The sequence below is a fragment of the Ziziphus jujuba genome, chromosome 1, assembly GCF_031755915.1.
Source record: "Ziziphus jujuba cultivar Dongzao chromosome 1, ASM3175591v1".
NCBI classification, from domain to species: Eukaryota; Viridiplantae; Streptophyta; class Magnoliopsida; order Rosales; family Rhamnaceae; genus Ziziphus; species Ziziphus jujuba.
This window is the reverse complement of record NC_083379.1, coordinates 23,884,613-23,897,393: the sequence shown is the minus strand read 5'-3', so window position 1 is coordinate 23,897,393 and position 12,781 is coordinate 23,884,613. Positions and strand designations below refer to the sequence as shown.

General features: G+C 31.4%; 1 protein-coding gene across 1 annotated transcript; it reads left to right on the top strand.

Moving 5' to 3' along the window:
* Positions 1–7,043: 7,043 nt before the first annotated feature.
* On the top strand, positions 7,044–12,392 carry LOC107425042 (superoxide dismutase [Fe] 3, chloroplastic). Its single transcript, XM_016034976.4, has 8 exons — positions 7,044–7,572; positions 8,118–8,195; positions 9,027–9,218; positions 10,338–10,509; positions 11,401–11,474; positions 11,549–11,575; positions 11,668–11,691; positions 11,772–12,392. Exons 1-8 carry the CDS (start codon positions 7,477–7,479, stop codon positions 11,895–11,897), a joined length of 789 nt encoding a protein of 262 aa, XP_015890462.2. The 5' UTR covers positions 7,044–7,476; the 3' UTR covers positions 11,898–12,392.
* Positions 12,393–12,781: the final 389 nt, after the last annotated feature.

Genomic DNA, 12,781 nt, shown 5'->3' with positions numbered 1-12,781 from the left:
TTGATGGCCACATGTAGCATCTCTTCCAACTCCACGTATTGTTGTAATTCCACTTGGTTTGCTATCCTCGGTTTAAACCTCCCAAAAACCATGCCATGGTTGCCTCACAGTCCTCATTCATGATCAATCTCATCATGAGCATCTCTATCTCCTTGTAGTAGTCCTCCACGGTCCTACTTCCTTATGATAAAGATTATAGTCTTTGATGCAACATCCCATGGCACAAATCTCTTTCTCATGGCTCCCTTCATTTATTGCCTAGTAATTAGTTTATCACCAACTCTCCTTGGCGTACCTTGCTCATTATTCCACCATTGTAATACATAATGAACAAATTCCAAAGCGGTCAACTTTACCTTCTTTGCCTCGGAACAGTTATGGCAATCAAAAATCATCTCCATATATTCTTCTCATTCTAGGTAAGCCTCTGAATCACTTTTACTTAAAAATTATGGTATGTTGACCTTAATATTGCCAAGGTCATCATCTTCATCTCGAACTTGCTTTCCAAGGCTTTGTCTTCCTTGGAGTGCAAAAATATCTTCAAACTCCTCCTAAAGGTTATCTCCAAAGTTACCTCCTTCAAATTCTTCCCTAAAACGTTTGTGGCCCCCTCGACCTCGACCTTGGCCTCCATGAAATTCTTGCCTTAGGTTCGGTCCACCTTGGGAATTTTCAATTCTATCCATCCTTTGATCAAGTTGATCAAAGTGAGCATTCATCCCTTGTAGTTGTTCTAAAACCGCCAACATGTCGGTAGGTTTACCACCACTTCCCATTGTTCTAGATTCCCCTTTGAATCCCATAGATTTGTCTTCAAGTTTTCTTAATGAGTCTCCTCCTCTTCTCATTCTTGAATCCATCATGTTAGAGTAAATATTGCAAAGAACCTCATCAAATTCACTCCCTCACGTGTTTCACTCAAAAAAGTCTTATTCACTCGTGTTTTCACATTAGTTTCGGCTTTTGACCCTTTTTTAAGCTCAAACTCTCTTGCCTTTTTCCACTCAAAAGAATATCTTAAAGTTCTAATTAAAACACACTTAAATAGCAATTAGATCACAAGTATGTCCTAAATAAACTTATCAACAAAACAACAACAAATCAAGCAATTACCGAGTGAATTTTACCACCTAATTCTCGGCTTTTCTAACAAAAAAAAAAAAGGACAATTAACAAAGGCTATATTTGGTTCTAACAAGAGATAAACTAGAATATTAAGGACTAAAATTCAAAGATCAAATTTGGAAAAGGATTTAATCAATTAACAAGAACAACAAATTGGAATAAAATGTGAGATAGTTGTTGGTTGTAGTTCTCGTAATTTAAGTTGTCTCTAATCCTTTAACAAATTTTAATCCAATTAATTTAGCACACAATATTCTAATATCCAAAAACCAATATTGAATGAATAAACAACAACTCCAACAATTCTCAATTGAAATTCCACACCAAACAAACTGAATTTTTCAATTCTCATAAATCGGCCTTTTAATTTTATTTTTTTTAATTTTTCCTTTTATTCACCACAAAAAAAAATAGAAAATAGAAAAATGCACACTCCAAAGCCAACAAAGTGTCAAACCCGATCCAATTTCTAACAAAAAACAAATTGCAAAATTTTAGGTTTGCAATAGGTTTTCAAACTTTCTTTTCTTTTTCTTTTTTTTAATATATGAATGCAACTAATTAAGATTAAAACAGCAAGGAAAAATCAACAATGAACCAAATTACTAAGAACTAATTTGCAAAACCAACCAATAAACCAGAAAATAAAAATTCAGCTAAAACAAATAAACCTATTTCGACTATGAAGAAATTTTTTTTTTTCATTTTTGTAATATGTAGAATGTGTATACTTAAGAAAAAACCTTAACCTAATGTTAAAATTACAGAATAACATAAAAAAAATAATAAATTAAGGAAGATAGATCAAACCTGAACAAAATTCGGCTTTGATACCAAATTATAGGAACCTAGATCAACTTGCTCCTAAACCCGTATTAAATTAGCCCAGATCGAAAAATTAAGTCCATATTCTAATGGTCACCTTAACCCCTAATCAACTTGTGATTAGAAACATTGGTATATGATTAAGATGCCACAATAGGTGATGGAAGTCATATTGATAAGTCAAACCAAAACACTTAATCTCTATTCGATGTTTTAGGTTTTCAAAGAGAGCAAGATGAATTCCTTCTCACAAGTAATTTTCTGCATGAATGATGTACTATATATTATTGAGAAAATATAAATAGGCTAGATTCATAAAAACAAAACCCTAAATAATTAGGTTAAAATCGGCCAATGATAAGGAAACAAAAGGTGTTGCCGAATTTGACTAACTTTCCTAATCTAATTTGTATTAATTAATTTCTTAATTTTAAAGTAGTAATTAATTAATTTACAATCAAAATAATAAATTATCTACTTTCCTAAATTAATTTTTCCAGCAAATTATCAAATAAAAACCAAAATAAAAGACTATTTCCTAAAATAAAAAGGTAAGGTTCAAATTAGAAAACTAGTTGACTAGTTTTCCACTAAGCTGTCTTAGTCCAATCACCAGCGAATTTAGGCTCTAAATAAGTTCCAATATGCCATGTAGGATGCCATATAGGATTATAATTGGTTCCCATACATTGCCCATGATTGGAATGATCAAAACTTGCTTGAACAACAAGAAAGGCCTTTCCGAGTGCCAAAATGATGAATTTCAGCAAACATGAAGACTTATGCCCAAACATGGTAATTGAACAGCTTTACTTCTGCCTTGGCATGATTCCATGATCCTTTGGTGAACTTAATCATGTTTACAAGTTAAAAAACTAGTCCCTTGCGGTCAAGAGTCCATAGATGCACCAAAATAGCTTCCCGAGTCTATTTCTGCTTTCACAACTTGGATGCACAATACGGGCTTTGAATCTTCGGGTATGGCCATGCTTTCTTGAGATTTAATCACATCTTGAATGAATCTAACCAGGTTGTCCCAAAATCTCTTAGCTTGTGCCCTTGTAATTGGTCCTGTCTTCAGTTGCACAGAATCAGCACCCCAGCGGGTTGTAGGCTGTAGAGGTACAGGTGGATTCACATCAATTAGTCTCCTTATGTGCATAGAAACTTTAAAAAGAACCCACCCTCCTAACAAAAACAACTTTTTTAACCTAAAAAATAAATTTCTCTCAAGTACATTTGTTTTTTAAGATAGGTAAATATATATATATAGACATAATCATAGTGATTAATTAGTAGAAGAAAACGTATAAAGTAGGAAAGCCAGCAAAATAAATAAAAAATTAAAAAACATCATTTATTCTTTCAAAAGAAAGTGAAGACCAGTGATGTATAATCACTTACTGAAGGAATAAATTGTTTTTTAATCAATTGTTCATTCTTCTTTCTTCATTTCTTGTACTATTTTGAAAGATCTTATACATGCTCTGGTCTACAAGAAAGAATATTGTACATAATATTCCTATCACTATTATGTTATTTTATAATAGCACATCTAGTTGATTATTGTTATTATTGATGGTAATTATCTTGGACAAATTTTGCATACAAAAGTGTTTGATGGTTTTTGTTATATTGTGTAGTATTCTATATGGCTACATGTTCTACTTTTGTTAAATTTTTTGTCTATGCATTTTTTAAACGTTCCGTAATTATGCTTTATATTATATAGCAACTCAATTTATTGTGCTTTTTATTTATTTATTTTTTTTAATGTAGTAGATATGGATCGAAGAAAAGTCTATGCATTCTTCTTGCTTGCAAATGATTTAGAATTAGAATATTTCTCTATGTGTTTTATGATGGTTTTGCTCATGTACATGTATGTATCATGGAGAATGAGAAATGATAGAGGTGTGAGGAATCAAATAACTAGGAGTACAAAATTGTGTACGTATTTTCTAAATACTTTGTTAGACGATGCAGTGATGGTAGTGTTACATTGGAAGAGCAAGTGTGTCTATTTCTACACATAATAACTCATCATGCAAAGAACCATACAATTATCAATAGATTCTCTAGATCAAGGGAGATAGTTAGTAGATACTTCAATTCAGTATTGAATGGAGTGTTACGCTTATATAGGGTGTTGTTGAGACATCCAGAACTTGTGTTAGATAATTGTTCAGATGATAGATGGAAATTGTTTAAGGTACATTTGTGGAATAGTTTGGTTACTAATATTATAGTTAGATTATTTGTAGCATCATCTGACATGAGTAACTTTGTTTGTGACATAGAATTGCTTAGGAGCATTAGATGGAAAAGGTGAATGTACATGAAATCGACAAGCCAAGATATCAAACAAGGAAAGGTGAGACGGCCACAAATGTCTAAGGTGTATGTAACCTAAATATGGAATTCATATTTGTATTAACTGGTTAGGGACGTTCCGCTTCGGACTCAAGAGTACTTCGAGATGCTAAGTAAGCCAAATGGATTAAAAGTACCAATCGGTAAAACCAATCATCAAATTTTATATTGTAGTGGATAAGCATTTTATAAACTAATAGGAGATATTTTTCTATGTTAGGTTGTTATTACTTAGTGGATGCTGGTTACACTAACGGTAAAGGATTTTTTGTACCATATAAAAGAACAAGATATCACATTTCCAAATGGAGAGATGGTTATGCACAAATAAATCATGAGTAGTATTTCAACATGAAGCATGCATATGCTAGAAATATCATAGAAACATACTTTAAGGTTCTATCCAGTTTCAACACAAATCATGATCATTACTACTTGTTATCTTATACATAATCTTATTAGAATAGAGATGGCACTTAATCCTAGAGAAGTTGAGTTTGATAAAATGGAAGATGTTGACATTAATAGAGAGGAGGACATTATAGGATCAATTGCTTCCTCAGATCAATGAACTAATTGTAGAGATGAGTTAGCTAAGCAAATGTTTGATGAGTGGAAAGGTCGACGTGGTCAGTAGTTGATTGTTTTATATAATATTATGTTATAACTGCTTTATTTTATATTGTTTGTTAAATCTTTCGGATAATTTGTATGAAGACCAACTTATATTATGTACTATATTTGAGGTTCCTGTTATATTTGTTTACTTTTTATTATAGTATTGTTGAAATCATGAAATTTTCATTTGAATAGCAATGGAAGCTAAAGGTAGCAGTAACGATAATCGAGTGGTTGAATCTAGGCATACATGGAGTAAAGTGAGGAAAAGACTACTAATTATTTTAGATGAGGTTGTAGCTAGTGGGCAAAATTGTGACACAAGATTATTCAAACCTAGCACATTTAATATGATTGAAAGGCGACTGTTTGAGATGTGTCCTAACTCGGGGTTGCAAGCAAATCCACATATTAAGTCAAAGATGAAAAAGTTGAAGAAGCAATATGGTGTAATTTACAACATGCTGAACAAAAGTAGATTTGAATGGAATGACTCTTTTAAATATGTGGAGGTTGACAGTTACGAAGCTTGGAAATCATATGTGTAGGTTTTGAATTTTTTGGACATGTACTATTATAGAATTTTTGGACTGTTATTTTAAATTTTTTTCCATCATATCTGGGCTAATGTTTTTTTTTTTAACTAAACATTATTTTTCTTTATTTTAGAGTAATCCAAATGCAAAATGTTGGAAAGGTAAACATTTTCCTATGTATGAAAGGCTTGCTAATATATTTGGGAAGGATCGTATGATAGGACATGGAGCACAAACTACAATTGATATGGTTAATGATATCAATATGGTGATTGCAAATGAACAATTTAATAATGTGTGTTTTCCAATGTTTGTGAATCGTCCACACAATCTCAATCAAGAGGTAAGAAAAAATCTAGACTAAAAGAGGATGACCTTGCAAAAAAGTTTGATGATGTGGCATTTAAATTGTTTAATCAATTGGATGAGAAGTTTGAAAAATCTGAGGCCAATTATCCAAAATACTTAGCTATGAAACTTAAAATGTTAGGATTCTCTATTGCTGACAAAATTTTTAAGGCAATGAGATCGGACCCATAGAATGTAGTGGTTTTTAAAATTGTTGAAACGGATGCGGAGAAGATTGAATTTGTTATTGGCTTTTTAGATAACTAATTTAGTATTGCTATGGATTATGTTATGGATTATATATTTATGTGTATGTGTGAGGGAATGACATTTATGAGCAATTAGATTTATTATGGATATATGTTATATGTTGGTGAATGTTGGTTTTGATTATTCATTTATTAATGGTTTTATAATTATATGCTATGTTTTTTGTATATTATGATGCACTGAATTGATTTAGTTAATTGATATTTTATTTAATTATATTACCATATTATATTATCATTTATTGATATATGCAGGAATATTGAATGACAAAAAAAATAGTTTATGTTATGTTTAAAGATAGACAACCAGCAAGTGCAAGAATGTAAATATAATTTATATAAAACATATAGTACAACTGAAGAAGTTAAAATTTTATATGTTGAGTATGTAGAACGAATGATACAGAATAAGAATAAGGCAAATCCAATGCGAAATATCACTGGACGTGTTCACTTGAACAATGAGTAGAGTAATGGTTTTATATTAAATTGTTTATTTAGATTATTATCGATGGATGTATTTACATATTTGTTATATAAATAAATTATCCTTATAAAAGCCAATATATATTATGTATGTAGTGCTTATTAAAACTAAAAGTACATATGACATATATATATATATATATATGAATGAAATAAAGATAGATATATTTATAATAAAAATATTTATATTTATAATTCTAATTATAAATACCATTAAATTATTTTTATTTTTAGTTAATTAATATTTATAAAATACTATATTATAATTTAATTTTAATTTATTTCTAAAATTATATATTAATATAATTTGTGGATTAAAAAAAATTAAAATTTTATATATAAATACAAATATACAAATTTACAACATTAATTAAATATAATATTTTTTTAATATTAATTATATCATTTTTTTTATTTTTAAAAATAATTATAAAATAATTCATCCATACCAAAAGCAGATAGTTGGCTTATCATTCTGAAACTCTGCCGTTGTATGCTGTCTAATCTAGATTTATCTTGTCCGATCGAATCTAATAAACGCCCCTTAAAAGAATAATTTTCCAATTTTCTTTTATTTGATTTACTTCGAATTGCATTTACAGCTCTAGCAACATCCTCACACCGCCAGAACCAGTAACCAGAACCCGGGACACTTCTTTGCAGAAGTCCGATGCAGACCCTGACTGCAATAGCCTAGCTGTATCCCAACCTCCACAATTCTCTTTGGTCCTCTACGAGTCTCAAACCTTATTCGCCTCTGTCTGTCTGAACAATCTCCTCGAGACCCACTTCGGTTTGATATCTTCTATAGCCAAATCTGCAATTTCTCATCAAAATCACATTTCTTCTTCATTTCCGGCTTTGAATTTAGCTGTAAGAGTCGCATAACAGAAATGGCCTACTGTTGTTGTACTTCTGCCCCTTCAAGCTTCCATCACCTGGTCACCAACTTCCCTCCGCATTCCAAAAGACTCAAGATTCCTCACCAGGTTCATGCCATTCTTTTTTTTTTTTCTGGGTGTCTTTTATTCCTTTTATTTACTAAATGTTACAGCTTTATGTATGCAATTAGAGTACAAATGTCTTTCATTTAATTGTATTGTCTTGATATGTTACTGGTTTTCTTTGTTTTTATGGATGCAGTAGTTTCCTTGTTATGGAATTTTAATACGAATATGAAAACCAGCTAGTTAGTTTGATGATAAATAAACAAATATCCTTATAAACAATGATGAAATAGAGGTATAAGATGTAATGAAAATGGTTGGATAAAATTTCAGTGGAGCAGTCATGGAATTCATTAGAAACTCAAACACATTTGGATAAATATAAAAACTCTACTCACCAAAAGCTGCAACTGGCATTGCCTCTGTTCTTGCAAAGTTTAATTCAGAGAATTTTTTTTAGTTTACTGTAATATTTATCTCCAACTTCCATTTAATCTGGTTAACTTTGCAAAGCATCTATATAAATTTTTTTTTTTTCTCAAATTATGTCTCTGACATTTATTAATTCGATTTTGTGTATTCTCCAGAATAGATGGCCTGATGGGACCCAAAGAACTTCCAAAGTTTATGCTTATCATGGCTTGAAGACACCTCCATACAAACTTGTAAGTCAAATGATTATAATTACAATGTATTACTTATCAAAAGGTATTCAATGAACTGTCTGGTTGTAAATCCCCTTTATCTTCTATGTTATAAATATATACATGTACATGTACATGTACATTTGCTTTTGTGTTTTCGTATGTGTGCGTGCACGAGTAGGCGTGCATGCTATCTCAAAAGGATGCAGACACAATATAAAAAGGGTTAGAAAAAAAAAATGAAAATAATATGAATAGGGGTGCTGAAATATCTTCTGGATATTTAAAATACTCAAACATCCAATGTTCCATGCATTTACCTACATTTAGGAAATACTATGAAATTAAAAGAATGCTACAAGCACCCACTTGTTTACCAACTAACATGACAAATGACATGGCAATCTTTTAATCATTTGCATTGTATAGTTTGTATTAAATTCTCAATCAATAAGAACCAAGACATCATGTGCCAGATCAGTTGGTAAAAAAGTATGTAAAAAGATTTGCAACCTGTAACATTACTCATAAAATTAAACTTAATGTTGTATTATCATTCAGTTTCTTATAATTATCTCTGATACTGGGAATGTAGGAAAATTAGTACAAGGGAAATTGAAACTATAAAATAGCTGTTACCTGTGTAAAATTTTCCAGAGGGCATGTTTCTGTAACATTTCTCCTTATAATATGCTATTAAAAAGGAAAAATAAAAATGAAATGGCAAATCACCTATTTTAGTTATAAGATATCAGGCCCTTCTAGTTGTGGGATTAAACTTTTAGCAGCTTTAGAGGTCTTTAATTAATTAATTAATTTCATGGGCATGACTATCCTACTTTTGTATCACAGGATGCTTTAGAACCCTATATGAGTCAAAGGACATTGGAGATGCATTGGGGGGCGCATCATCGTGGTTATGTGGAAGGTTTGAACAAACAACTGGAGAAGAATGACGCACTATATGGCCTCACCATGGATGAACTTGTCAAAGTAACGTATAATAATGGAAACCCATTACCGGAGTTTAATAATGCTGCTCAGGTATACAAGATTGGTATCTCTTTTGTATATTTTCTCGGCTAATCATTTGAGTTTTTGGTTTAAACATTCTTAAAGGTTAAGATGAAGACTATTTGGTGCCTTGGATTGTTTATCTTGACTCTAGTAGTAATTGACTTCAACATTTACTAAATTAGTAAAATGTAATTACCACTCAACCCAAATTATGATAGCAAGTCTAGAATGGAACCCTATGGTTACTGTTATGTCGTGCTTCAGTACTAATAGATTTATATTTGCTACTACATATTGTTTCCTTAATTCAAAATGAAAGGTTTAGAAATATTTTTATGTCTGTTTCATGTTCAAATTAAAGACAAAAACTTCAATTTCATATTACATGTGATTAATAGATAAAATAACGGCTCATAAATTTTTATAAAAACTTAGCAATAGTATCATTTGGATAATGTTGATACAAACTGCACCAAAGTCTTATATGATTGTTTCAACTAGTCGGAAATTTAATGAAAATGAAAAGAAAGAAGCATACTGATACAGTGGGATCATATAGCATGTATTTCCTTCTCTTAGCTTACAATGATTAACTTTTACAATTGCAAGGAACTGTATGGTCCCTCTAGTGAGATGCAACACTTATATCGTCTTATTTACATTGTTTAACATATTTCTATGTATCCATCTTGCAAAATGTACGAGTCAAAATTTCACAATGTAAAATTATTGAATAGATAAAAGTTAGTTTGTGATTACGTTGACTTATACATGGTTAGATCCAATTCTAAACAATTTAAGTTTCCAGGCTTACTAATAACTTAATATTGTTTAAGAGCCTTGGGTGTATATTTGTTCTCTTGTTCTAATCTTGGTAAACTGGTAATTTCCTTTTAGACATACCCACATTTATTTTAAGTTACTGGCTGGCCTATGTGTGATAGGATGTGTTGGCATGTGTTTGTTAAAGTACGATGTACATAGTTTGGTTCACTTCAGAACAACTTAACCACTTAATAGTTTCTTAACAGCTTCTTTTACTAAATGGATTCCATACCTAACGCCCTATGGGCGTAGCCTGGAAAAAAATAAATAAATAAATCATCGTGTGATGGTTCTGTGGATATTTCTTGGGTTCATTTGCAGGTTTGGAATCATGATTTCTTTTGGGAATCAATGCAACCTGGAGGAGGGGACACACCTAAGTTAGGTTTACTTAAGCAAATTGAAAAGGATTTTGGTTCCTTCACAAATTTCAGAGAGAACTTTATAGAAGCAGCACTTACTCTATTTGGCTCTGGTTGGGTTTGGCTTGTTTGTAAGTTCTTCTCTTAGTTTTTGGAACAATCTGATTAATGTATTGGAGATGAAATGCCAATAGTCCTTTCAATTATATAATCCTCAATTCTTGTTTAGTTTGTGAATTTGTGTTACTTTAATAAAGTTATGATGGTAAGAAAAAATTCCCATATTTCACCTACTTGTGAATTCTTGTTCTTAAAAAAATATGTATCATTTATAATGTTGGAAAATGCTGGTATATAAGTGCTTTGAAAAGGAACTTCTGGATTACTTGTGAAAGAATATCTTAGAAATGCTAAAGGAAGATTCAACATACTTGTCCCTACTGAAAAAGTTATAGCAACAGCTGCTTTTAATCTGTTGAGATGCTTCTAAAAAGCTGGTATGTAACAGGAAAAACAAAACAAGGCAGCTCACATTTAACATACCAAACACTCAACGATACTGGTGTTTTTTAGAGTAAAGACAGAATCAGCATAGTGAAGTGTTCAAGAATGGGGGCATTAGACTTGATAGACAATAATTTTTTAGAATGCGTAATTCATATCATGATGTATTTCAATTTATAATTTATTTAATAGATCGATAGACCAGCTTTGATTCTCTGACCTTTTTATATGTAAGCTATGCTTTATGGCCTTTTGCTTTCCAATATGGAAACTTATATGATGCTTTGTTTCCCCATCAGGCTGCTTTACATGTATTTTGTTTTTTAATATGTATCCCTATGGCACTTTAGTTAATTACATCAAGGATTAGTAATTAATGCTAGATACATCTGCATGATATTATATGATAAAAAAAAAAAATGAAGATTCTTGATTATGAGGAATGGAAAAAAAAAATAATAATAATAATAATTGTATTGATGTTCCTGATATTGCTCTTGCTCGACTGACTATTTCAGTGAAGAGGAAAGAGAGAAGACTTGAAATAATTAAAACATCCAATGCTATTACCCCTCTTGTTTGGGATGACATAGTAAGTCAATCTATTTCTTTGGTTTTTTTTCCATATATAGATGTTCTAGTAATCGATCATGTCTTCTTGTGCAGCCCATAATCAGTTTGGACGTGTGGGAGGTGCGTAAATGATATCTCTCTCTTATGCAGATGAATAACTACAGGTTTTCTTACATTGGAGGACTAATCTTGTTTCTTTTCTCTTCATGTAGCATTCATATTATTTGGATTACAAGGTATGTGCAGCCATCTGCTTCACCTTCTTTGAACACTATCCAGACTTTTGTGTAGTGATCCCATGGCATTGGACTTGCAGAATGACAAGGGAAAGTATGTGAGCATGTTCATGAATCAACTTGTTTCTTGGGATGCTGCAACTGCACGCATAATGCGTGCCGAGGCTTTTGTGAATTTAGGTGAACCTAAAATTCCTGTTGCCTAAAACACCAACAACGATGGAAGCTTGTTTTGGAATATTTATGCTGCTGATGGTAGGTCGGTTCTGGTGGATCTGAATTTAGTCACGTTTTGGTAAAACGTCCCAGGGTTTTGAATTCTACTTCTGCACCGCTTAGCTATTTGCACGAGAGAGTTCGATGGCATTGTTGTTTTAGTGTATTGAGCCGAGGAGAGAATTTTGCGTCCAACTTATTCTGAGGGATGCTGTGTCAAAGCAGCTATCAACCTATTAAGGGGTAAAATATTTCTAAAAGCAACAATTGACCGATAGTTCAAAGATTATTATTTCATTAATATGATGTATTACAAATTGTATGCATGGCTCTTCACATTGGTCTTGTGTACCACATCATTTGATGATGTGTTACAAATGGCACACATGGCTCTATTTCATTGGTTATGTGTACCACATTGTTTGTACACGACATGTACTGAAAATTTTCTCTATACTTCTTTAAGAAAAATACCATTAACATTCCTTATTACTCTTAACATAATTTACTGAAAAATTTCTCTATTCTTCTTTAATAAAAAATACCATTAACGTCTTTTTACTCTTACCATAATTCTAGGAAGTTCCTACTAATTTGGAAAGGCCTTAACTAATTATTTCTTTTAATCAATGAAGTAGAACATGTTCATGTGAGCTCCTAAAACTCCATACGATGGAGGCAATGCTAAGCCCAACAATTTATTTGAAGTACAACATATTTTACTGATTTATACTAATGAATAAGATTTGAAGTAAGCTTTTATTATTTTTTTTTTTTCAAAAGTCACATAAGCCATTGTTTTTATTAATGCACAAGGTTTAATGCGTTTATTATAATGTCCGGATTCCAGACCAAGCAAAACATAGTCAGGGTA

Excerpts from the sequence above, each read along its gene's own strand:
- LOC107425042 (XM_016034976.4), top strand. The coding sequence starts at position 7,477 with ATGGCCTACTGTTGTTGTACTTCTGCCCCTTCAAGCTTCCATCACCTG. Across the intron at positions 7,573-8,117 it reads GACTCAAGATTCCTCACCAG|AATAGATGGCCTGATGGGAC; the intron begins GTTCATGCCATT and ends TGTATTCTCCAG. Across the intron at positions 9,219-10,337 it reads AGTTTAATAATGCTGCTCAG|GTTTGGAATCATGATTTCTT; the intron begins GTATACAAGATT and ends GTTCATTTGCAG.